Source organism: Urocampus carinirostris, chromosome 20 (genome assembly GCF_059441175.1).
Source record: "Urocampus carinirostris isolate Australia breed hairy pipefish chromosome 20, RoL_Ucar_1.0, whole genome shotgun sequence".
Classification (NCBI taxonomy): domain Eukaryota; kingdom Metazoa; phylum Chordata; class Actinopteri; order Syngnathiformes; family Syngnathidae; genus Urocampus; species Urocampus carinirostris.
The window spans coordinates 16,049,082-16,076,572 of NC_142368.1; the positions used below are offsets into that span (position 1 = coordinate 16,049,082).

The following is a 27,491-nucleotide window of genomic DNA, read 5'->3' on the forward strand; positions in this document are numbered from 1 at the left end:
ATTGAATAAAACCATAAGACTTTCAAGTACTTACTAGTTTTGCCATTGTCAGACATGCTCATTCCTTCCACATCAGCATAGATGGGCACGACCGACACAGTGTATTCGGTGTCAGGCAAGAGCTCCCTCAGCATTGTGTTGGTTACAATGCCTGATTCCTGAACCTGGAAAAATAATTGGAAAAATTTATGATTTTTTTGTGTGTACTTCAAATATGAAAGGTTCACACAAAAAAAGGTAGCATTAAAAAATAAGCTTAATTTTCAAGGTAGTATTTAGTCTAGTTAGGTAGGCATTAGCTTAGAAGGTAGAGCGCTCATCTTGCGATCAAGAAAGTTTGATTCCCGGCTCCTCTGTGTTTTATGTCAAAGTCTCATTGGGCAAGACACTGAATCCCTAATGCCCCCGATAGCAGGTAGTTGCCTTGCATGGCTTACACTGCTAACAGTGTGTGAGTGTGTGTGAATGGTTAAGTGTGAAGCACATTGTAAAGCGCTTTTAGAGGTCTTCATTGACTTGAAAAGCACTATAGAAATGCAGACCATAGGGCGACCAAAGGACAGTAGCTCACCATGATCTGGTCTCCTCCAGTGATAGGCTTGTAGGTGATTCTGTATTGCCGCACGTCGCCCTCAGCCGGGTCCCAGCGCACTCTTAGAGAGTTAGTGGTGGGGTCGGTTACACGCAGGTTCTTCACACCACTTAAAGGCTCTGGGGAGGGAGGGAAGTTATCGGGGGGGGGCATATAAATGATGGCTTTAACCATATTTGATCATATTTACGTAACCATATCTGATATTAGATTACTTGACAACTCGCCCATAATATAGAACGTTTAAACAGGGTGTATCGAATAAACACATAGAACTAAACACACATGACCTCTATTTGAGAAACCATGTAGATACAACATAATAGCAAATTGAATTTTGAGTGAATACATTTTATTTGTCTCAATACCAAATTGGAACATACTCTTAAAGGGAAACTAATGAATCATGCAAAAAACATTAGGGCTGCTGAGAAAGCACATTCTTGTGCTTGTTGATCAGATCGGTCAATGCCGTCTCCATGTCTCATCACCAGATTCAATTATATGACTAGATCGTCCCAGAATGCAATCGACCCCGTTCCCACAATTGTCTTCATCGGATACTCGCACTTACTGGTTTTGCCCTTGTCGGCCTGAAGAATGCCCTCCACGTCAGGGTAGATTGGCACCACGGCCACGTTGTAGACAGTGTCAGTGTTCAGGTTCCTCAAGATCAAGCTGGTGGTTCCTGCTGACACGTCCTCCTGCCAGTAGTTGAATGAGATAAGCACAATTAGTTGGTTTCCATGTCTGAGTTGATTTATCACTAATTAACATTAATAATTGTGATCAAAGCGACATTTTACCGTTACTCCCTACTTCTGAAGACTAAAAACTATGTAACACCGACTACAGCGCCTACCGTGAGTTGTTCTCCGTCGGGTTGTGCAGAGTACGTAACCCTGTAACTGCGCACGTTGCCGACTGCAGGCTCCCAGCGCACCGTCAATGTGCTGACAGTCGGGTCCACCACCTGCAAGTTCTTCACTCCTCCCACCGGATCTGATAGAGACAAAACGTAGAATAGGAAAAGGGAAAAACACAAATGGTTGTGTAATTAGAATTTGTTTTTTTAAATCGAAAACATTTTGCCAGCAAAATGCATGCTTTTTGATGAAAAAATGTTTGCATGTAAGCATTTAAAATTTGTAGTTTTATATGAAAAGAATTCTTATTTAATGCAATAAACATCATTGCCAGTAAAATATTTTATGCCAATAACCTCTCAAGCTATCAATGGCAGTGAATGAGTGAAAATATTCTTTAGGAATGCATTTTTATGCTTAAAGTACAAGCCCAGCCAATAATATTAAACTTTTTGGTATCGGTTCTTGACAAATATCTAAAAGGCTAAGCCACTCACAGGTCCTTCCATTCTCAGTCAGCGGCAATCCCTCCATCTCATGGTAGACAGGCACTACAGTGACACTGTACTCTGTGTCGGACTGCAAGTTCTTCAGCACTGTGGAGGTGGTAGTTCCCGGCACTTGGTCCTAGTATAAGAATGAAGGTATTCATGTAAAACAAGAAAGACATGATGTACTGAAGATGCAAGAACCAAAAAAACACATCAGAGGTGCTCAGTTGAACTTTATTCATTTATATTGGTTGTCCACAATATGAAAAATGGGAAAATACTTGGCCCTCACCACATCCTGGTCTCCACCTGCCGCTGGCACCCAGATAACAATGTACTCCCGCACGTTGCCCTCTGCCGGCTCCCAGCGCACATTGAGGCTGCTGGTGGTTGGCTCAAACACCTGCAGGTTCCTAACCATGCCAAGTGGTTCTGACAAAATCCACAAAATCCATATTAACAAGGAAAGCCTTACCTACCATCGCAGTTTCTTCTTTGAATGCAACGCATGAAGCTGAACCAATGAAATTACTTAAATTTTGGGGCGGGCACTTACTGGTTTTGCCACTGTTGGCTAGACTGGGTCCATCGCCCTCAGCATAGACGGGTACTACTGTAATTTTGTAACGGGTGTCAGGGAGGAGCTTCTCCAGGACCGTGCTGGTGGTGCTCTCAGACACTTGTTCCTGCATAATTACATCAGCGCCATTAGACTTGGCCTCTTTAGCACATAATGAGAGGTGAATCAGGTTCATGTCAAAGCGATTTGATTCACTTTTGATTCTGTTGGATTACAATTTCATTCAAAATGGTACGGCTTCATTCTTTAGGAGTTTTTGTGGTTGATTTTTGGGTGACATACAATTGAATTATTTTGCCAATAATGTAAACGGAGTGTAATATATTAGATTCAGTTCGAAGATAAATAGCATGAAGTTCATTCATATATGTTTAAAATGTCAATAAGAAAGCCTCAGAAACAGCCTTATATCATTATGTATAAATATAATTTCACCATGTCCCACCACATTAAATCATTTAAATAGTTCTTTTCACACACCTAGTATCAAAACCTCTATCTGATGCACCTGCATCTTTCAAATAAAGTTTTACATTTTTTACATCCTAGCTTAATTTCATAGTCTTGTTTCGAATGGAAAATCTTACTAAAGAACCTTGGTAAATTGCATTCCTGGTTCACTTCAAATAAATTACAAGTATTTTCCCGCTGGGAGATAATATTGCTAATTTTGAGTATTAATACTTTTATTTTAGTTACTTATTTTTTCATATAAAACAGACAAATAATGCTTACAGTGAGCAAAATGATCCAACATAGTGATAGATAAGATCGCTTACTTTAATGAGATTTTTCTTATTTAAAAAAATATATATGTCTAAGTAACTCTTAAAATAGATAAATATTTCAAATGACAAAAAAAACATCTAAAATGGAGCAAGAACATTTTAACTGATTATTTTACACAGTTACCACATTTACTCCTAATTATCGAACTGGACTTTTTTTTTTTTTTTTTTTAAATAATGGCACTCACCACAATCTCCAGGCCACCATCTTCTGGCACGTAAATTACTTTGTAGCCCTGAACGTTTCCGTCAGCAGGGTTCCACGTGACGGTAAGCGTGGTGATGGTTGGATTGGTCACCCGCATCTTGCCCACACCGCCCAGAGGTACTGAAGGAAAAAGAGATTGTTATTGAGGTCAAGTCAAGTTCCGTTGATTTGTAAAGCCCTTAGTCACAAAATGGCTCAAAGGACTGCACAGGTTACAATTACACCATCCCCTGATCTTAAACCAAAATGCGACAAGGAAAAACTCAAAAACCTCAGCATGAGGAAAATACGAAACCTTGAGAAGGGGTCTCACAAGTGTTTCTTTCCAAACATTCAGAGTTGAAATAATATAATATAGCATTCACTCACAGGTCTTTCCATTTTCTGTCTGGCGTTTTCCCTCCCTGGCCGGGTACACGGGCAACACGGACACGGAGTATGCCGTGTCGGGCAGAAGGTTCCTGAGGACCATATCAGTGGTGGTGGCAGGAACTTGCTCCTGGAGGAAGAGGTGGAAGTAAAAACAATATGCGACACTATGAGGCATGCACTGTCCTCACCATTTCTTCTCGGCCACCAGCGACTGGCACGTAAAAGACTTTGTACAAGCGAACGGCTCCATCAGCTGCGTCCCATTTGACATTGAGAGAGGTCATGGTCGGGTCGGTCACCCGCAGATTCTTCACGCCGCCCAAGGGTCCTGTATGTCACAGTTAGGTTTTACAACACAGGGCAATTTTTGGCTGACCCAAAAGAGTAAACCTCTTACTTGTTCTTCCTTTTTCCGACATGATCTTGCCATCGCCCTCAGCGTAGACGGGCACCAGGGAAACGGTGTAGAGGGTGTCAGGCTGCAGTCCCCTAAGAATGGTGCTTGTGGTGCCGGCTGACACTTGATCCTAAAACCCACCATGGCAATGAGGTTGTTATTTCAAACGCAAACCAGAATGACATCAGCCAGTCGCAATGTGGTCAATGGAAAGAGATCTGGTACATCTGGGTTTCAATGAGATTTTGTGATGTGAGATTAAAGACGCAATTGCTTCAATTCCACTCAGGTCTTCAATTTTAGGATACATAATTTGAACCAGTGCTTCCCAACTTTTTAGGAGCCAAGGCACACTTTTTTTTCATAAAATTTTTCGAGGCACACTGTTCATCAAAAATGTTTAAAAATTAATTCCCAACACTAGTTGGCATTTTGAGGCGTTTCTTATCATTTGTGGTCACCCTGGCTCGGTGGCCTTGGGGGTAGGGTGACTTACAACATTGGTACTCATTGCCTCCCTGCTTGGCGCTCGGCATTTGGGGTTGGAATTGGGGGGTTTGGTCACCTAATGACTCCCAACACATCAGTTGGGTTGAGCGAGGGGGCTGGGAATCCCCTCCTCTGTATTTTTTTGTAGTGCACTCCAAAACAGCTTCATCAAACACACTGTACTACATCATTAACAGAGTTTACAAAAGAACGAAAAAGTAATCTGCCGCCACCTACTGATATGAATGAACCCTAGTAACTCGACTGGTCACTGGAAGGGGCGTCAGTATCTTAAACTGAGCAAAACTAATAGAATAATTTTGTTTTATTTTAAGGGATATTTTTCTCATATAGTTTAAGAAACCTGATAATCGATAAGAAAAATTATACTTAAAATGAGTGAGCACGTCTGCCTATAGGGTAAACCTGTTTTTTGCAGTGCATTGGTCACTTTAGCACTAAGAAGAGTGACGAGATTGGAAAAGACTTGTATATTTTATAATGAATTGACCAATGTCCATTTCCCCAAGATTAAAGAAATTGTTTGCCAGATAAATACGGGATGAATTGGTCAAAATTGATAACTAATTATTTGAAATGAGGAAATTGAAACATGGAGTGCCAAATGTGCTTCCATAGGCCTGGCCTAGAATGCCCCCTCCCACAAGATGTTGGCAGTGATCCTACCAGTCCTACCATGCTTTCAGCACCACCGGCAGCAGGAGCGTAGATGACCTTGTACTCTTTGACGCGGCCCTCGGCTGGCTCCCAGCGGACGTTAAGAGTGGTCATAGTTGGATTGAGCACCTGGAGGTTCCTCACACCGCCAAGAGGTCCTGCAAGACGGTACGCAAAATATTTTGAAGGGAACTTGTTCAGTCCATGCTACGTTCAGTTTGTGTTGTATATTAGAGTGTTCCTCACTGGTTCGCCCTTCAGCCGAAATATCTCTGCTGGGACCAGTGGGGAAGATCGCTGTCATGGTGACCCGGTAAGGCGTATCGGGTGTCAACTTCTGCAGGATTGTGCTAGTCTTTTTGCCTCCCACCTGGGTCTGTTAATGTTCAAGATAAAATAGGTCACACTTCACTTTTTAAGTAAAAGTTATATGATACCTCTAAACTCAGAAATTCATATTATAAAATTAACGTACCACAAGCGGTTCACCTCCGGTGAGTGGTAAGTAGACAATCTTGTAGTTTTGCACGGGTCCGGGTGCCGGGTCCCACTTAACTGCCAGGGTGCTGACGGTGGCGTTGAAAACCCGCATGTTGCGAGGAGGCTCCGGTCGCACTGAGGCCGCAAGCACACAAAAACAAAATCAAAAGCGCACATTGGCTAGGATCGAGAGTAGGGCCAGAGATGAGGAAAATGATGATGATGATGATGATGATGAAGACAACATGGTGACAACTCCACTTCAGAGGCTAATGAAAAAAGCGCTGATCATCAATCAGGTTTGGTTTCAAACTGACACTTTTGTTGTAAAATTGCAATGAAGTACATAGTACTTCTGCTATATCTGCAAATTTATGAATAATGAGAAAGAAACAAAATGGTTTTAAGCCCCCGTGACAACGAACAATTTAGCAACACATGCAATACATTTGATGATGATGATGATTATAATGATGATGATTATGATGAGGTTGATGACACAGTTTGTGTGATAATGCAATGATGTTACATGGGATGGATTGGGAATACAAGGTGGTGTTTCGTTAACTGTGTGGCCCCAAGTACAATTAATCACATGTAAGTTGGAATTTTCGTCCAATTAGATTCCACAGATTTCCGTTAACTAAAATATCATTAGAGAATGGAGAGTACCAATACCAGGTATCAATATCTGTGCTCATACAAGTGTCATTGGAATGTACAAAGGAAGCCAATGAATTGGCCAGGTAACTTCTAGTGGCCATTTAACAATTAGAAACCTTTTCATTAAATTAATGTAATATTAAGGAAAAAGAAAAGCCTTCTTTAAAATACACCTTTTTTCCGAGGGGAGGAAAAATATATAAATATCAGTTTGTGGTATCAACAACAAAAATAGGCCAGAAAGGTATTGCATGGAATATATTAAACAATTATAATATCATTGGATTTTTTTTTGACATGCAAATAATTATATTTCACATTCAAATTTCCATTTTGACCAGACTAAATGATTTTGAACTTATCCTGTAATTAATTATTTCAATTCATATTAACAAAATTATTCAAAACTCGTCTTTATTTAAGGCTGGTATGTAATAATTTCAATAACATTCTCAATTACTTTGGTAGTATATTGAACTATTTTAAAAACATAATTACATAATTGTATATTATTTAGTTTTCAGATGTTGTGTATTACATCAACTGATGTTATCTCATAAAAATAGCATCGTGGATATTTTATGCATGTCAGCAATGAACAAGAATGTCTGAATTGATGTATGAACACGCACACATGCAGTTGCAACAGGGGGAAAAAAATCTATTAAGGGCACTTCACTGACATACCGTCCACAGCTTTCAACACTAGAAAGAGAAAACAAGCTCATTACAGCCTGCACATGACACGCAAACATGACTTGTAAAACACACAAAAATAATGTAGTGAAATCTGTACGATACAACGAGTGTTTGCAAGTCAATTTTGTGTGTGTTGTATGAATTGAGGACTCACACGTGCGCTGTCTTCCCATCAAGTCTTCGCTCTCTGACTCATCCGGGTAGATGGCCGTCACGGTGACCGTGTACTCGGTGTCTGGGTCCAAGTTCTCCAAAAGGTACGTCGTCTCGTCGTTGCCCAAAATGGACTGCATGATGAAAAATAAGGGAAATTGTTGAGGACGTTTCTGAAAAAATGTGTGATCGAACAAAATGACATTTTTCTATTTCTTTCCTAGACATTACACAATCCTCTCCAACTTGACATATAAAGTGATGGAGCAAAAGGAATACTTTCTAAAGGGATTGTTTCAGTTTTGTAATGTTTATATATTTTTTAGTGCATGACTGACATATCAGCTAGATAGTTTAATTGGCTGATATTAGCCCACTGCAACTGGATACTTGAACTGAATTTGAACCAAAACAATGTTTTCAAACATCTCTGAATAGATTAAAATAAATCAATTTTAAAACGTAAAAAATAATAATAATCATAATAAAATATTGCGGCTGGGCGGTTAGCATGTCGGTCCTGCAGTGGGGAGGTCCAGGTTTCAATTCCAGCTGTGGGTTACCCTGTGCAGAGTTTGCATGTTCTCCCTTCGCCTGCATGGGGTTTCATCAGGCATTCAGGTTTACTCCCACATTCAAATAACATGCATATCAGGTTGATTGGTTGGTCCAAAATATCCCTAGGTGTGAATGAGCAAGTGAATTGTCTGTCTCTGTGTGCCCTACGACTGGCTGGCACCCTGTTCAGCCCACTTCCCACTCCCGGGGGATGCCTGGGATGAACTCCTGCTCCCCCGCGACCCTGGTGAGTATCAATGGTTCAGAAAATGGATTGATGAAATGGATAATTAAATAATAATAACCTTTTTTTGTAATCTATGTTTTGAATTCAACAACTACCAAAGGATGACATTTTGAAAAAAAAAAAGTTCTGGCAGTAATTCATATAGTCATCGCTTAAAATTATAAGGTACATTTGTCATCTAATTTTCATATAGTCCCTCTCACCAATGCAAATATCAAATAAAGTCATAGTATAGTGTTTACAGAATGGAAGTCGGAGTCTCCTTTTTTGGCCCAGCCGATGCGATAGAGCGCAACGTCGGGTGCACCATGCTCCCATGTGGCTCTGAAGGATGTCAGGCCTACATCGGAGAACCGGAGGTTCTTCGGAGCAGGGACCACGTCTGCAAACAGACAACAGGAGGAAATCACATGATATTAACTCTTGAAAGACGGCTCGTTAAAGAACGTGAACATTCCTTATTCGCCAAGTCACTGCGGGCAAAAGAAAAAGTGCGGAAAAGAAAGACAGACCCGTGACTCCCAATCCCAGCATGGGATTCCCGGGACCCTCGTCGTACACGGGGGTCACGGCCACATCGTACTCCGTCTGGGAGGTGAGGCCAGACAAGTCCAGGGTGGTGACGTCGGCGACGACTTCCAGCTGTTGTGGGGAAAAAAAACTGTTAAAACTTTGGGACTAAGGCCAACACAATGATTATGATGACGGCGTAATAGCTACAAGCCCTGTACATTAATCACACAGTGAGTCGGAACGATATCACTATTGTTCAGTTGTGTCTCGCTGTGGTGTACATTTTCAAACCATCTTTTGTTGTATAATTTTATCTTTTTACAAACGTTCAAGACATCGGAACAATGTGATGAAACAAGCCAGGTGTCAGTCCTGAGTCCTACTAAAAATAATGCAGAGTAAATAAGTCAAAGAAGAAGAAGAGAAGGTCCCCATCAATAGATAAGAATTGACTGGCATATGTTACTTGCTCCGTGAGTGATAAAGTAGTTATTACTCAAGAGTTTACAATTTATGTAACATATTTGCAAATACTTTAACTCAATGGTCGTAAGCCTATGGCTCGCGAGCCTTACATGGCCCTTTTCATGAGTACATGAGGCTCGAAGAAAAACTAGAACTTGCAAAGTAATTTCATGTACAGTTACGTGCGTGCCAATTGCCTCACGTGCATAGCCGAGGCAACAGCCGAGACTGTTAAGAGAGTTCGGTACAGTATGTGAAGGGCAGAGTCTTGACTAAAGTTTACAGAAGGGGTCAGTAACCTTTTTGATTGAAAAAGCCATAAAAGCAAAACTATTTTGTTTTTTTGGAGAGCGAAAGAGAGACACACATTATATTCGAAGACAAAATTCAACAAAACCGACAAACCTGCTTTCCAGACAAAAGGTAATAATTCAGCACATTTTATTTTACGGTGTGATGTTTTATGATTTGATCAAATCTATGAAATAGTAATTATGCTGAAGCCTGTGTCCCATATCAATATAAAGATACCACTCAAAGTGTGTTTCCCCCTGCAGTTGCTTAAGATTGTTGAGGTTCATTTTGACTGCCATTTTCTCCTGCCTTCGCATGTGCGACAATCGGCTCTACGTGCCACTATTAAAAACATTGCACTTACTATTTTCACTTTGTGCAATTTGTACTCATGAAGAGAGCCATTTGTCCCCGACCCCTTGTTTACAGTCATGGTTGTCACGCCAACAGACTACGTTCCCCGTTTTGTCTGTGAATCACCAAATAATCCGGTATATAGAAGCCTGCTAAGCATACTATGTTCATTGTTTGGACACTCTAAAATGAAAAGCCACAGGCCAAACATTAAACACCCAGAAGCTCTAGCAAAGCACTTTGAGCAATAGGATTGGGCAGAGCTATACACAGGCCAGGACAGGAATGAGCCTCAACACTCAAGTTACTACAGGATGGAGGCAAATTTTAAGTGGTATAAATATATTGATATGGGACACAGGCTTTGGCATATTACTATTTAATAGATTTTATCAAATCATTAAACATAACACAATGAAATAAAATGTGCTGAAACTTTTGACTGGAGAGTGGTTTTGGTGGTTTTGAGGAATTTTGTCTTAAAATATATTGTGTGGCTCCCTCAAGAAAAAAACTTTTTTTTTTGCTTTTATGCGTCTTTGGGTCAGAAATGTTGCCACCCTCTGCCTTAACTCAATCACCTTACTCCCACTTTCCCTCAAGTGTATTCCTTACTCTAAATAAACGTGTTCACGATGAACAAAATACAGTTTGAATCATCCGCAAAGCATAAAGCAGGGGTCTTAAACCCATTTCAAGCTGAGAGCTACTTTAAGTTAATAGTTAGCACAAAGGGCACCCAGTTTGATATGCATTTCTAAAATAACAAATGATGATGTTACTACTATATTGTTACAATGTTATTACCAGTCTAAATATTGCCAGTAAGGTTAAATAGACTCAGTCAACCACAAAAAAAAAAAATTACTATAAAATTACAACGATCCAGCAGGAGTAAGCTATTTTCAGTACAAGCCCGCGGGCATCTTAGCTGTCCTTATGGGGCACCTTTGTACCTACAGGCACCGTGTTGGAAACCCCTGGCATAGAGTAGTGTGGAAGTGGGAGGAACACAAGTCCCGTTTCCTAAAATCCAGTCGGGAGTGCCTTAGCTTCTCTTTAGCCACACCCCTTGGCATAACCGACCAGCAACAAGTAATCATAGGTGGGAATGAATCCATTATGTGTTTATGATGTGTTGTGCCACAGAACGTACAGTAAATTCCTACACAGGGCGCTGCAGGAAAAGGAAAAGCACAGAAAGGAGTGGTGGTTACAGCAAAGACAAGGAAAAAGAAACCAAAGTGAAGTGTCTGGCGGCATACTCATTTGTTTTGTGGGTGATCATTATAGTTAATTAATGTAGCGGGTTCCAATTTTACTGGTTTGACAAAAAAAAAAGGACTGAACAAATGTGACATATTTTACATCACAACAAATGCAGCCTGAAGTGATCATTATATTATCATTGTAGTTATTTCCTTCTTCTCTCAATAAATTTTGCAACTTTATATGTGCTAAATGAGTTGGTTTTAATATCAATGGGGTTGGCACAAACATTTTTATATATTTTTGATTATTTTTTTTGTAAAATAAAATAGATAATTATTTTAAATTAATATTGCAAAAATCATTTCGTTAACCAAAAGGTTCAGGTTAAGAGTTATTTTCCAAGGTGAAATCAAATTGTTCATGTCAAAACCCTCTCTATCCGGAGTGGTGACTTTTAACGAGATCCTAAAAAACTTTACATAATAAATAAGATATTGAGTTTCTCAAGTTATGGCCCATGAGGTTTCTTTATGTTTAACACAAAGATAATAGGCTTTCTATCAAGGAAGACGATAAAATTACCTAAAAATTGCTGAAATTCAAGGCATTTGGAGAATTTGTAATCATCCATTATTAAAAATAATATGCGATTAAAATGCTTATCAATTAGTTGTCAATTAATAGATTTTTGCACCCTCAAATTTTGGATATTATAAATTCCAGACTATAAGGCACACCTGAATAAAAGACACATGTGCCCATTAAAGTACTTCTTGAGCCGACACAACTTGTAAGAAAGATTCCAAACATTTTGGCTACTAAAGAAGGTCAGAGTTACTACTGTCATTTACCAGCGCTTGATTGAATTTCTTTAGACATTCAAAGCACTTGGCAGAATTTATATTGCATCATCACCCGCCCTGTGCCTTGCGATGCTTTGTTTTATACAAACAGTCTGATTCCCCGGTCTGCACCAATTCTAAGCCAGTTGCTAATCGTCCGGAGTCACCGCTGACACCCTTGCAAACATCTGACTCACGAAAGGAAAGAGAAAGAATGAGCCACATCGTATTGAAAGCCACGCTATTTTAAATGTAGGAAAAAAATAGCAGCTTGTAGTCCAGGGTTATTTCTATTAGCATATCATTGGGAGGTTGCATTATATGTTAGCACTAAGGTAACTTTTTTTTTCTTGTGGCGTTTAATGCTTCTGGCATGAGCGGGATATCTGCTGGAGCGTATTTGACATTAAGGTAAGGTTAAAGCGCGTTTGGTGCACAAAAAGCTTTTTCCATTCCGGTGGGAGCCTGACGGACAGCGTTAAGCTGAAAGTTGGCCCCGACCCAGCGCGGAAGCGCCAGCAGAGGAGGGTGGGAGTCTTGAGCGATAATCCCCGAGAAGACGAGCGAGCGGAGCTGCTTCGTGTCATCCATCAAGACACACCGGAAAAGTCCGATCGGCTTGCGCGCGACGTGATTCGTCCCAGAAGCTTTGTCCTCCCCGCGGGTGAGGAGGAGGAAATATGAGGAAGAGAGTGGCAGCGGAATGACGGGAGTCTGGGAAGAGTGGATGAGTGGGGCCCTCCAGGCAGCATCTCTCATCACGCTTCTCCGCTTTCTACAACTTAATCAGACTCAATCGTCCTCCTTCCTTCCTTCCTTCCTAACATATTTATCAGCTACCTTAACCACAGAAAAATGACATCACCTAATTTACTACCACCAACTCACCCAATAGAATCTCTCAAGTACAAAAATTTTCCCTAAAGTGCTCTTCAGCCACTCTTAGTACTAAAATACTTCTAAGGGAAACTTGCAGTTAAACAGACCCGACCCCCATAAGTCAAAAATACGAAGTAGAGAAGCATAACAAAAACAATTGTAGGCAGTTAGGAGTCTAGGAGTGACATGCAACTGAGAGAGGCAGGTAAGGCTGTGCCTTATCTCTCATCATGGAAATATAAAATTGAAAAATATTAAATGGTTGTAGTTTTTCAGTGATACATGTTATTTCTAATTAACATTTTGGGGATTTTCTTTAAAATGTCTGAATTTTCAAATTTATGAATATTATCAATAATTTTAGTATGGAATGTATGACTGCGCTGAGTGTCTGCTGATGCAGAGTGAGACAGGCAACTATGTTGCATCAAGGTAGAGGGCGATAGTGTGAGCAAGGATTCTAATTTGGCATACACCTTAGCCCTAAACAAAAGAATTAACAAGTCAAGCCAGTCAGTCATTTTTTTCTCGTCACATGGATTTTTCTCATATTGGAGGATTGATTCCCTTTGTATTGATGCTTTTGTTAAAAAGGTACAGAGCATAGATTTCATTTATAAGGTAAGCATATTAGAATCTGTTGTATCTTTAGAAATAAAATACCAAAATGACATTATTGAAGTGAAAGCCAACCCAAAGGATGTCCCACCAATAATAACCTTATGTGTCCAAATCCAGCATTTAATTAACTATTAATTTGTGTATGACACAAACTAGTGCATAACGCGCACCCCAAATATTTGTTTTTTTTTAAACTAAATAAAATGTGTTACTCAAACTAAACATTGTAGGTGGCAAACGCTTAGATGTGTTAGTACGATAAAATAGAATGCCTTTTCATGTCATCTATATCACTGGTAGTCGCGAGCTTGCTCTGTCCACTCCACGCATCGGCCCAGTATTGCAGTACTTCGGGGAACGATGCATTCGCAATGATCGCAGCAGGGCTTTAAGGCTAGGACCTTAGCTTGGCTTTTTGGCTGAGAGTAAGAGTCCCGGCTCCTAGGCTTTGTAGCGCATTATGAACTGAACGATAACGGATAATGGATAATGAATAAAGAAGATTGAACAATAACCCTTAAAAAATCCCCCCCCCGTGTTTGATACTTTATATAATATATATTTGTATATAATTAAAAATTATATATATATCTTCTCAGTGAGCTTAGCCACTTAGACGGTTTTCTAAATAGAGCAGTCTTCTTATGTGCAACCAGTAGAGGCGTTGACGCTTCACATGACAACACCATAATGTCAAACCATCAGAGCAGGCCTGCTAATGGACTTGCTAACACGAGGTAGTGTATCCCTGGATTTTCACAAAGAAAAGTTTTCCATCTGCCGCAGGGATGTCGAATTTTTGAAATGGCGTGACGTCATCCACTCCGCTACAAGCACCCCTAGGGCATCATGTTCATCTGTTAATAAACAACGGGGTAGACTGCTGGAAGTGTGAATTTCCCTACGAGGATGAATAAAGTATCTATCTATCTATCTAATGTAATTTTCACGCAATTTTATTTATTGCGTGGTCTAAAGAGTCAGACTGATAAGAAATATGGCAATGGCAACAATTTCAAGAACTTTCAAACATTTCACCCAAAATGAAATCATTTTCCTGACTTTGAAAACACAACATTAAAATTCAAGCAATTTCAAGGACAACAAACAAAATCCACCTTTTATCCATTTCTGACATCAACACTTTCAAGACTTGGCATCGAGGGATGATGTCATCACAGCCTTAAAGGCTTCAGCTAACAACCAATTCCGGTTTAGCCGCTTTCTGAGGCAGAGCTTTGATCATTCTTTCCCTGAACCTGGAGCAACTTTGTCGTCATCTTTACTCAATACCATCTCTGAAAAAGGCCTCCTCTAGAGATGGATAAAATCAGGGGGATTTCTCATTTTCTCATTCCAAACAAAAAACGCCGTGTTTATACTGGTAAACTACAAAATGTTGTTAGGAAATCATTTGGGTTGACTTCTGCTTTAAATTAGAAAAAAAAAACAGCAGTTCCCAAAGGTGGTAAAAATGGATGCAAAAAAAAAGAGTGAACAGCTTTAAGAGTAGCAAGGTTTGCGCTCACTTCTTTAGCGTCGTTGTCCTCAGGTTTGTAGGTAATGATGTACTTGCGCACAAGTCCGGGTGCCGCATCCCAGTTCAGCCTCATGCTGCTGTGAGTCACGCCGGTGATCCTCAGGGCGCCGGCGGGCGGCATGGGTACTATTTGGCACAGTGGAAAGCAACACAATGTCATAAAAACGTATTTGTTGATGTATAAAACGCACCCTTAATTTTTGATGCCAATAAATATAAAATTTTGTCTCAATTTTTCTCCTAGTATTGTAAGTGACTGTGACAGTTGAATAATAACTAATCATTGTAAGTCAGACATAGTTGAATACAAGTGGCTATGATTAAAATCACTTATCGATAATGTAATCTATTAAAACAATACAACATTTAACTGACAATATTTATTTAATGTCCTTTAAAGTATGAGTCATCATCTGAGGTTGCCAACCCTCGGCTCAGGTGCCACATGCGGCTCTTAAGCACTGCCGGAGGATGAGGATGGGCTGCATCCAACGAAGTCATTTTGATCGTAGGCTAATATTGCTAATTTAGATACAAATATCCTGTGTTCTATTTATTATATAGCTTTTAATTTTTTGCAGCTCCAGGCTAAGAATTTGAAGGAGCCATTGAGAATTACCATAACTATTATAGAGCACAGCGCAAGTGACTTGGATTTTTTTTTACTACAAATAGACCAGAGGTGCCTATTGGGTATTAAAGAAAATATTGAGATCATGAGATTAAATATAATACCTGATCGTACATCATCTATATCCCTGTGGAATAGTGGTTAGGATTTGGCGCTTTCCCCGACGTGACTCGGGTTTAATTCCCGTTGCAATCAATGTTTTACGATTATGGTCAGCAATATTTTTGGACAGATCAATATTGATTTGCACAAATAGGGCAATGGACTATCATAATAAATGTATTGTTATAGTGATAATTGATAACGGGCACCCAAAATTTGAGTACCTTTTTAGAATAGATTAAATTAGCTTCTGGGGGCGTAAAAAATATGTGCGTTATACTCGAATAAATACTCAACATACAAAAATTATATTCTTTTTTTTTCGCCTACCTTAATATATTTGGTATTAAAGTAATTCTAAAGTCATTAGAGGCAATTACATGACATCACTTGAATATTATGGAACTTGGATTACATCACTATGTGGGACAAGGATGGGAATCCGTTTTGAAAGCCAGACTCCTGGTCTCACCGGTGAGGTGACGGCGCAAACCTCATCTGGACTTGATTTCCATATTGATAACAAAGGTCGGGGACAACCACTCGCATACACTGACGCGGCACAAGTTTAAGTACCATGGCACAATTTGGAACATGTGGAAGGCTCTAAAACTCAGCAAAAAACGTCGTTGATATTTTCCTGCAGTTGCTTTTAAAATCGGTGACGGTGTACATGGTTAAACTGGCTATTCGAGGTGCAACAAATCCGTAATCAAAGTGAATACCCCGTGATTCAGCCCAAGCTTAGAGTTTTTGTTTTGCAAAATTAAATTTGATTTTTTAAATAAACTAATACATTAAAATAAAAGCACATTAAAATTAAAAGAAAACATTTAATTGCTATCGGTACAAACTGATTTGATCGCAATTGAGTAAAGTTCATGTTTTGTTTTGTTTTTTTACAAATCATTGACCTATTCAGCAGCAAGTTTCAGCTACGCCTTAAGTTCTTGACTATTTTGAAGAAAGGTAAAACAAACGCATGTATACATAAGTTTTCACATTTTTTTTGTTTATTATTTAAATCATGATGTTTAACAAAGGAATTATATTTTTTTATTAATAGTAAGGGCTTAATTATACACACTTTCCCTTTAAATTATACACACTGTCCCATTAAAAAAAATCATTTTGGAGAAATATTGTGTCATCCGGGGTTCACTGTTTTGCTTTTACATTGGATAAATATTTTAATTAAACTAATTTACTTTATTATTGTACACAGACTGAAACAAAGTATTTTAAGTGTAACAGAATAATCAATTAATTGACTGTATAATTGTCGGATTTATCGGGTTGATGAAATTGTCCCAAGGAACTTGGCAAAAAAAACTATTCAGGGGAATCTGTGTATTATTTGTTATTGCAACATCCGTTGCAGCCTGGTCATCCTGAAAGGGGGATTACCTAATGTGCGGTCCCTTCTCAAGGTATCTTCATTTTCTTCATGTTGAGGTTTTTGAGTTTTTCCTTGCCCTCGTGTAGGTTTTAGATCAAGGGATGGTGTAATAATAGTCTGTGGTTTGCAATAATCTGGTCTGTGCAGCCCTTTGAGACTCTTTGTGATTGAGGGCTATACAAATAAACATGACTTGACTCGGATCTTTTTGTGGGGCTTGGCCTAAAAATTATTTGTTAAAAAACATTAGTGCTTTGGTTATTTAAAAACATACAGCTTGTTTTTTCTGCTTTTGATTTTGATTGGCTTTGAAACAAGCTTGTATAGGATGAAAACTCAGAGGGGATTTCTGGGTTGATGCTTCAAAATGACCAAAAGGAATCAATTTCCCCTCCCCAAAAAATTACGCGAATGATAGTGCAACGATGGGAAGTGCAGCGTGGGAAGTATTCCTGGTGCATTTTGTTGAATTTATTTCTTTGGAAGGATTAGGTCCCAAGCTAAAAACTGTGTATTGCATCATAAAGGGCTTCCGGCATAAAAAGTGTGTCAAATAAATCGTGCCAGTGACCTGCTGTGGTGGCCCCTGTCAGGGAAAACCCCAGAGTCACTTTTTTATTTGTCAAAAGGGCCTTAAAATAATTCATTCCATTTTTATTTTTTTTTTAAATATCATAAACGTAAAAGCCCATCACCCAATTTTTTAACTTATTTATCCCAAGGGCGTTGTAACGGGTCAAGACTCTGTTCAGGGTCTGCACTAAACTCTTTCATCCATGTCTTTTCAGTTCCCGCTTTGTGTCATGTTACGAAAGGAAAAGTGGCCCCTGCAAGGTTGAAAGCATGGAACAGAAATCCAAAATATTGTTGAAAGGAACTCGTACAGTATGATTTCAAGCAATGCCGTGCTTATTTATGGGTACTCTTTGGTATGTGGGATTTTTATGGAATCATTGAAAAATAAAAATTAGGTCAATAGTCATGCAGGGTTTCCCCCATTACTTTGTACGTCCGGCAGACCGCCACTGAACAAAGGATCCCATCGCATGCTTTACCGAAAAATATTAGCTATTGGAAAGCAAATACAATTTGGTGCATGTATCGTATTTTCTGCACTATAAGGTGCACTGGATTATAAAGCGCACCCCCAAATTAATAGTCTAATGTGATATTTTTTTCCACCGGACAATAAGATTAAGCCCTACGGCAATCAAATAAAAAAGTGCTTTGTTAGCGTATTGATCAGTCAAAATATATCACCGATCCCAAAAGCATATTTCACTGATCATAATTGCATACAATTGTATACGTGAATTTAACCTTGATCACGGCATAAATTACAGAAGAAACAGATGACACTTAAAAAGTCATTAGGGCTCTATTTTTAGTCACTGTACCAAAACCAAACTGTTGATGTTATGATTGGGCCGTGCCGTGTGAAGATTGTCAGATAATTTACACCGGTACAGCCGACTCGCAAAGTCTTTACAAATCGCATGAAATTCTCAACTGAATAAAGAGAATGGCAAGTATTTCGGTCGTCCTTAAACTATGTAAATAAACCCATGGTCGCATGTATTCAATATGTTTGTCACTGACAATGCTTAGTTTAAGATGGGAAAAAGTGAAACAATATTTTCTCTACTATGACATATTTAGTACTAACTAAAGATGGTGCCTGCTGCGATCGAGGTTTAATACCTGTTGCATTCAATGTTAGAACCATTCAAGTCCCCGGCAAACTAGATAGATAGATAGATAGATAGATAGAAACTTTATTCATCCCCGAAGGGAAATTCACTTTTCCAGCAGCATCCCTAAGCTGAGAACAATCGAAAATAACTGAGAACAATCGAAAAATAACACGGGAGCTGCTGGAGTGGCTGCCATTCGTGACGGCGCCGGAGAAACGATTCAATTTGAATCATGTACAAACAAACAAACAATTGAATCATGTACAAGAAACGATTCAATCTGAATAGTATGTAGGATTGGGTGCTCTTACCATTGCTAACCAGTATTAAGTTCAACTGAGTTATAATTGCATAAATATGGTGAGCATTGTTAATTTTGTCCGTACATACGGTGCACCGGATTATTAGGCGCGTACACAAAGTTTTTGCCCATTTTTGGGTTATTGGGCATACCTACCTACCAGCTCGGTAGCCTAGATGGTAGGGCGCCCGCTCTGAGACTGGGAGGTCGCTGGTTCAAGCCTCGGCCGAGTCATACCTAAGACTTACAACATTGGTAGTCATTGCCTCCCTGCTTGGCACTCAGCATTAAGGGTTGGAATTGGGGGGTTTGGTCACCTAATGACTAAAATGGCTGCGCCCTGTTTGGCTGCGGCTGCATCGGCTCGCTACAGTTTAACTGTACGGGTCAGGTGTATCGACATTTCGTTCTGTGTGCATTGTTACAAAGAATGACAATAAAAGTAAATTCTTCTTCTTCTTATAGTCTGAAAAATACGCTATTTTTTTCGTCTGCTCGGCCTGCAAACCAAGCTACCACACCCAAATTATTTTTCTTAATTTGTCTTGAGCCTAACCAAGCGGCTTATCATTTTTCTTTGGAAAACAATGGTCATCAATAGCACAGAATTAGAATATATGGCAAAGTAGGAGGCTTTTGGATATTTGACTGTACATACAAGTGACTCCGGTGCTCTTTAGTGGTTGGCTGACTGCTTCTCCATGCTGAGCCAAGACGGTGACGGAATAAGCCGTGTTTGGGAGCAGCTGCCCTAACTGAATGTCGCTCACATCAGGCCTTACACGCACCTGTCGACAAGCATGCAGAAAGTCATTTCAGCACCGCGTTTAAAGGAAAAGCATCCTTTTGCGCATTACCTCCTTGTCCATCTGCGGGCCGGTGCCATTGATGGATTGGTAGAGTATGATGTAGCCTGTAGCTCCGCCCACTGGCTGCCAGCGAACTCTCATGGAACTCATGGTCTCGTCGTAGATGTTCATGGACGTAACAGCCGGCAGCGGCACTGAAACAAGATCTTGGTTTACTTTCAAACAACGACCAAAGGTGCATAGAGTTCCCGAGTTTATTTTTTTTAGAGGACTGAAGAACATTTTAAAAAAAATATTTGCACCAAATATTACCCAAAATCATCAGCAGTATATCCCAACTAGATGAAAAAATACTCCTCTTAGGCTTCTTAGTGTTCAATAACATTCCAATTAAAGATCATTCAAGTTTAGTTTATATTTGTTCATCTCTTTTTTAGTTGTTCATTTATTTAAATATTTTGTATTTTACCTTATGATTTAGTTACCAATGTGTCCAATAAGAATAGTTAGAGAAACGGCATTTGCAGATTTTATATAAAGATGCCTTTTTTTAAAAGCTTATACTTATCGTCCGACAAATCATAACAGATCTAGTCGTTAGTTCGATTATCGTTGCATGCAATGTTTTGCAAACTTAGTGACATATTTGACTGATCAATCATTGCACTAATATGAACAGAAAGTATATAAAATGTGTATCCGTTTTACACCAATAAATATGGTAGCTCTTTCTGTAGTCTATAGTCCAGGCGCCTAGCATATAAAAAATGAATGGCGAAAGATTTTTTTTTTTTTTATGTGCGCTTTATAATCCGGTGCACCTTATAGTGCAGAAAATGGTTGGTTGGATCTTTAAACCACTAGGGTTGTAGGGGCATCATTTCCTGTGGTGTGTCCTGGGCAAGTACAGCCTGGTGGTGCCAGTCCTTCTCCAGGCAATCATGTTTCCACCAGGTCTAGAACCGGGACCTTTAGCGGGCTGGGCGAGTGTGCTGACCACTGCACCAAGGAAACACACCGCAAAAAATACAGTGCTCTGTTGAAGAATTGTTTTTTTACTACTATTTGGGATCTCAATGACCAAAATTATATGACGTCGGCCAGATGCTGCTCGTTTAAGTATTTATTTAGATTTTAGATTTTATCGAAAAAAATTGGTAAAAATTAAGTAAAATTATATTTTTCAATGTAAGTATTAGTTTACTTATTTTCCTAGAAACTAAGGTAAAATATAAAAATAAGTAATAGTGCTCGTTTTACTTAAAGAGAACATGAAGAGAATGCGAAAATACATTCGTAGCATGTGCAAAACATTTTTGCAGTGTGTTGTACTGTAGTATTACAGAATGTGAAGAAAACACCCCAAAAAGCATGTTCTGTTAAAATTGTGTTTGTTTGAGCCAGTGGGAGCGCATAACTGGAAAGATTCTACTTGAGTCTCAAACTGAGCCAGGAAAAACGTTAAACTCATAAAAGCACTTTAGGCATTCTTTACATGAAAGTCAGCTTTAAGTTCCCAGTCAGTCACGACATGCCAACATCATTGCATTACGGAACAGCTTTACGTGACTGTCGCCGATCTCAGATCACACGCGGTAAAAGCAGAAACGTTTTGCGGACGAGACAATAAAGATAAAGAGAAAAGTGGATGAGAAATACAAGAAGGCTTGTCGTTAAAGCTTGGGTGCTTCACGAGTACGACCTGAGAGGATGGACAGAGTGCTTACAGGTGGTTTCGCGGCCCACTAAAGGCTCGCTGCTCATGTCTCCCCGCAGCGAGTAGACACTCAGAACGTATTGTGTCAGTGGATTCAGATCGTCCAACACTGTTGACGTCGTGGAGCCGTCTACAAAGATCTGCAGCAAAAAAAAAAAAAAAAAACACAAACGGTCAAATCAGCTTAATCACAGTGACATTAAATCTTCACATTAAAAGTCTTGGGCACATTTGAAGTCTCCTTAACTATGAATGCTAGTAAGAAAAAAGTTGCGCCAGTTTAAAGCTTATACACTAAGTTGTCTGTAATGCTATTGCTTTCTTTATTTCTTTTCAGACTCGTTGATGGTGTTCAATCAAACAGGAAAGGCGTTTTGTGTGCTTGAGTTTGGGACCATTGTTGTGTATTCAGCAGAAAATTTCGAAGGGAGCCAAAAAGTGGAAGTCCAATGTGAAATGACATGGTAAATTCATAACAGACGTGTGCTTATGCCCAGCTAAAGAACGGGATGCCTCTCAACTTCAGAAGAGGTGATTGAACAAGTTCAAACTACTTTCGAGCGGAACCCTCGTAAATGGATCAGAAGAGCCAGTAGAGAACTTCAGTGTCCTACAACGAGTGTTTAGCGTGTTTAAGAAGAGGACGGCACATGATGCCTTGCAAGCTTTAGTTAGTCCAACAGTTGAATTAAACTGATACCAGCTTATAACTCATTTGACAACCCGCTTGTTTTTGGCAATTCCACGTAAATGGCAACGTTAACAAGCATAACAGTTGAATATGAGGGACTGAGAACTCACCCTGTATTGTAAATAATATTTATCCAATTAGTATGTAATATATTACTGTGCAGAATGTCTGCAGATTCAGAGTGAGGCACGCAATTCTCTTGCCTCAGGCAGATAGTTATAGTAAAACCAAGGATTCTGATTTTGCACACACCTCAGCCCCAAATAATATAATTAGCAAGCTAACAGCAAGTCATGCCATCCAGTAATTATTTTCTCCTTAAAATAGATGATAATAAACGATTGCCTATCTATTGATGTCTTTATTCAAAAGGAGCAGTGCAAAAGACCTCATTTAGTTAAGGTAAGATAACAAAACGTTTTTATCTATGTTACAGTTTGGATATTGCTTTCTTCCACTGACAATCAAATGATGAATAAAATATAGGTTCATTTTTTGAACATCTGACTGTATTCCACCAGACACAAACCTCACCATACGACACTGCGTCGAGTTAGGATACTCAAAATACTTTACTTTCCAGAGAATAGGAAATGTAAAACTTTGGGTTATCATTATATGTTGTCCTTGGGTCGAACTAGTAACCACTAGCAACACTTTATAAATGATGGTAAAACATGTTTTAGTTTCAATTAAAATGCTGTTCAATAAAAGACTAAGATTGAATTCCTATTTGGTTGACTTTTTCAGAGTGTTGATGTATGTGAGTCCTACCACCTATTGTGAGTGGCATCTGTTTCTTTTCCAAATAAGAATTTCCCGCTTTGCAATATTTGACAAGAGTACCCCGCAGACGGGAAATGATCAAACTATCAAAACATCCGCAACATGTGATGCAATGTACCGCCCTGGTGAGCTGATTACTTGACACAACTTGCAACTGTCAAGGATCAGCTGAAGCGATGAAGGAATTTGTGTTTTGACAGATTTTTGAATTTGTTATCTCAGGGGTGGGCAAAGTGTGGCCCATCCAGAAATTACATCACCAAGACTCTTGGGATTTTATGAAAACTTTCTCAACTCATTTTTCACAGAAATTGAATACATTTGATCTGAAAGAGATAGAAAGATAAAGGCATAAGTTAGAAAGAGAGAAGTCAACACATTGGTTAAACTAAACAAATTCATTGAGCTTTAAAACGACATTTGAAAATACCAAAAGGAAATACTACTCATTTACTACCAGCAATTTCATTGCTTTGGTTTATGTAGTCTGAAATGCATTCCAGCAACCCTAAATTGGACAAATCTTGGAAAAAACGTAGCAGAGTCATAATTCATCCGAATAAATCTCTTCATTGGCGCCGTTTGGAAATAAACTCCGCCGTAGCCTCTAGTAAATCCGACTAGATAAGAAGTTCACAAAAAAAAAAGCTAGGCAGCGCGTAAATACGGTATAAGTCAAGTGCTTTGCAGTTCAGTTCAACGTAAACACACGTGAAGCGGTTCAGACGGCATAAGTGGATCCAGAAGAAACTCGGCTTGATTATTACATGACATCATCCTAGCAATAAAAAAAAAAAAACAAGAAAAGAGCCAGCCCACCGGCAGACGGGATGGGAGGTTGGAGGTCAAGTGCGACTCAAAGGCCCCCAAGTGCCACGTAGCTTCCAGACATTAACAATTCATGTGCACCAAAAACACTACGAGTTCATTTGAAAGCTGCTATTCATACACACATGTATCACTTAGGAGGCTGTGTATTGTTTCGAATTGTATCAGTTTTCAAGGAACCATAAAAACATGGTGCGGTTGTCAAAAAGAAGCAGCCAATGAGAGTGTGGCTTTTCTCACAGCCGGCAGATTCTCGTTGCACTTTGGCAACTAAACCTTTCCACGTTTTAATATTGAGTCATTGCCTCAACAGATGTGAATCAAACAAATACAGCTAAATATTCATGCAAAAAATAATACAAGTCGAGGCCAGTTTACACTTAAAATACAGAAACATTTTCGGGCGTGAAAGTTGGCTGTCAGACACGTTACATTATTTCATAATGTGAACTCGTTTCCCAATCAAAAATAGAGAAAGAAAGAGCGTGAGATAGATCAAGACGCACAGAGAGGTAGATGGAGGGCAAGGTACACACAGTAAATAGAGCAATATTGATAGAGAGACATGGGTATGGACATAAGGATACAAATAGAGAGAGTGTGAGAGAGAGAGCTTCCAATACCATATAAAAACTCTGGCGAGCAGCCAGGGTTTAATTGATCCCCGCCAGGATGTCAAACTTGTATTTAAAAAAAAAAAATATTGACCTCTTACTCACTTTTGGATAATTGGTTAATGACTGTTTCTGTTTGCTGAGCAGAGGCGGAAGGATTTATGGGGGGACTGTCGCAGCAGCACATTGTGCTCCGGAACGGTTAAAAAGAGATACAGAGGACAAAAAGAACATTTTAAAAAATTAGTCAAAGAAGGAAAATGATTCTAATTGTTGGGAATTTCATTCGCTAACCAATGTGTCCATCATCATTCGAATGGGTTACTTGTGGCTGAAGATATTCTTGAGTTACAGAAAGCTCTGTTTAATCAACAGGCACTGATCGGCTAATGCGGGCAGTGGACAGTCAGTTTTTTGTGGAGAGTTGTTTAAATCAAAAGGTCAGAGGCTAACAACCATATTGGGAATAATTTTACAAATTAGTCTGTTTATTTTCAAGGGGGAGTTTTGGAGCGAAACAAACAGATCACTACAGAGAACGTCCAACGAAGCAGAAATGCTTTTAGGCAAATTTTTTCATCTGTCGGCATTATCGTGTGTTTTGGAGAAAATATTAAACATAGTTGGATTCTCTGGATTGTCCTTGATGTAGCAAATCTATTTTTGTGGACAATCAACTAATTTGATGACAGCCAGGAGGCGTTATTCGTGAGGTCGGCTTTATAGTCTTCAGGTATCTTGTTTTGGACGGATTGTGATGTTTCTGTGATGAGTACATTTTGAAATGGTCGTCATATTTTTATTCCCAAGTTTAATAGTATTTCAGTGACTGATGACACCGTACAGACACGTATTTGTTTATAAACAGTTCTGCATTATAATTTGATTTTAATTACTGATTTTTTGTTTGAAAGAATAGCAGTGCTAATATCAACCTTATTCTACAGTTATTCAGATTCAGATAAACTTTGTCATTCTTGTACACGTGTATACAGAACGAAATATCGATACATCTGACCCGCACAGTTTCCTTGTTGTATTGAATTGGAGTATTAAAGTACTAATAATATACTAAATGATTATAGCTATGTGTAGTATTATACAGTAGTGCAAAGAGTGCAAGAGGAGCAGCTAACCAGATGTGCAAAATGGGCAGTCAGGTAAACAAGTCACTATATAATAACAATAACACTGGAGTAGATAGATAGATAGATAGATACTTTGTTCATCCCCGAAGGGAAATTCACATTTCCAGCAGCATCCCTGAGCTGAGAACAATCGAGAACAATCAATCGAAAATAACACGGGAGCTGCTGGAGTGGCTGCCATTCGTGACGGCGCCGGAAGAAACGATTCAATTTGAATCATGTACAAACAAACAAACAATTGAATCATGTACAAACAAACAAACAAACAAAATATTTATGTTTCAATAAGTGGAGTGTTGATAAAATGGGGGGAAAATAATTTCTGATACTGATATAACCAGGTAAAACAAATTTTAAGTTACCTGTCCAAATGAATGTTGTGCCATCTCACCTTTCAGACAGTGCAAGAGGAGAACAGATGTGCAAAGGAGTGGCTAGGTATAGAGAACTGCCAGTAGGGCAAGGACAAAAAAAAAGAAAAGAAAAAAAACAGAAAAAAAAAATCCGGATGTACAGATTACCAGCTGTGTAGGCTTACTATGTGTGTGATTGACCATTTAACAGTCTTGTTCCTGCTACCTTGGCAACACAGACGTGTAGTCAGGAGTTGTCAAAAGACAATAACATTTCACAATGTCTTGTACGATTTAAATTCCTTCCCTGTTCTGCCAATCAAATGATGAAATGTAGGGGTTTTTTTTGTTTTTGTTTTTTTTTTAATCTGACTGTGCCTCACCAGACACGGACCTCACCACACTGTCACTGGTTGGAGATATATGGTGCTAGATGTTACCTTTGTATTTCCTACAGTGCTGATGTACTATTTGATGACAAAAACAACTAGTAAGTAAAAAAATGCAAATGATTGCAGCATACCTCACGCGCAGGTCCTCCGTCAACGTCAACGTAGACAAGTCGGAACTTCTCAACGGGCGTCTGAGGACTGTTCCAGGTGGCACGGAAGGAGCGGTGGGTAACCTCGGAGGTTACTAGGTCAGTGGGTGACTCCAGCGGTTCGCCTGCAGTATGACCAGCGCACAGGCGTGAGTGCGATGCAACAAGACTGTGCTATTAGGCGATTTTGGCCTTTTAAATCACTTTTTATGTACTGTGGTACCTCTTTAAATAAGCACCTCTAAACACAAGAATTTCAACATAATGTACGTGTATTTTACTGACAAACACCTGATCCCGCCACTTATTTATATTATGCAGCAAGTTTGTTTTTTGTACTGCATCTCATTTTTATGACCCTAGCCATGAATTCTGGAAAAGTAAATGGTAAGGTTTTTTCTGAGAAAAAAAGGAGAATGATGTCATTTGAAACGAAGCAGGAAACAATAGACAATTGTTCGTGTGAGTGACCGAGCTAAGAAGTACATCTCCTGTTTGTACGCTATTGAAAAAGAAATATGTCATTAAGTATATAAAACCAACCAGGGGCAGGACTGTTTTTATAATCCTGCGAACCACTATTCATGGAGAGATGGAGAGACTTGTAATTGCTGATACAGGACAAGGAGTTAGCAGGAGATAGCAACACAGAGAGCAGAAGTTGCTGTCTATTTACATAGGCAACTTGAGGCAAAGTTATCTCGCTTATATATGATATCATTTTTCTCTTTAAAGATGTATTTTTTTCAAAATATGAAATTCCCTAAAAATGAGCATAGTTCCTCATCTGATAATTTGCGCATTCTATTTTATTACCCGGCAGAAAAAAACTCATAAAAACTAGAAATTATATGCAAAACAAGAATTTACCTTTGCAGTGTAAGTGGCTTTTAATC

General features: G+C 39.2%; 1 protein-coding gene across 1 annotated transcript in view; it reads right to left on the reverse strand.

The window, feature by feature from the left end:
- The window catches only part of col12a1b (collagen, type XII, alpha 1b), a 138,352-nt gene that overhangs the window by 52,568 nt on the left and 58,293 nt on the right, over positions 1-27,491 (reverse strand). Inside the window, exons 20-42 of the mRNA XM_088325622.1 lie at positions 26,578-26,720; positions 21,645-21,774; positions 19,966-20,111; positions 19,767-19,896; positions 14,971-15,107; positions 8,774-8,903; positions 8,504-8,643; positions 7,458-7,590; positions 7,292-7,309; positions 5,937-6,076; positions 5,708-5,837; positions 5,480-5,619; positions 4,295-4,424; positions 4,086-4,225; positions 3,895-4,024; positions 3,506-3,645; positions 2,506-2,635; positions 2,242-2,381; positions 1,956-2,085; positions 1,455-1,594; positions 1,167-1,296; positions 572-711; positions 35-164 (exon numbers count right to left, since the gene is read on the reverse strand). Coding sequence (XP_088181748.1) covers positions 35-164; positions 572-711; positions 1,167-1,296; positions 1,455-1,594; positions 1,956-2,085; positions 2,242-2,381; positions 2,506-2,635; positions 3,506-3,645; positions 3,895-4,024; positions 4,086-4,225; positions 4,295-4,424; positions 5,480-5,619; positions 5,708-5,837; positions 5,937-6,076; positions 7,292-7,309; positions 7,458-7,590; positions 8,504-8,643; positions 8,774-8,903; positions 14,971-15,107; positions 19,767-19,896; positions 19,966-20,111; positions 21,645-21,774; positions 26,578-26,720 — 2,997 coding nt within the window. The remainder of the gene's footprint in view (positions 1-34; positions 165-571; positions 712-1,166; positions 1,297-1,454; positions 1,595-1,955; positions 2,086-2,241; positions 2,382-2,505; positions 2,636-3,505; positions 3,646-3,894; positions 4,025-4,085; positions 4,226-4,294; positions 4,425-5,479; positions 5,620-5,707; positions 5,838-5,936; positions 6,077-7,291; positions 7,310-7,457; positions 7,591-8,503; positions 8,644-8,773; positions 8,904-14,970; positions 15,108-19,766; positions 19,897-19,965; positions 20,112-21,644; positions 21,775-26,577; positions 26,721-27,491) is intronic.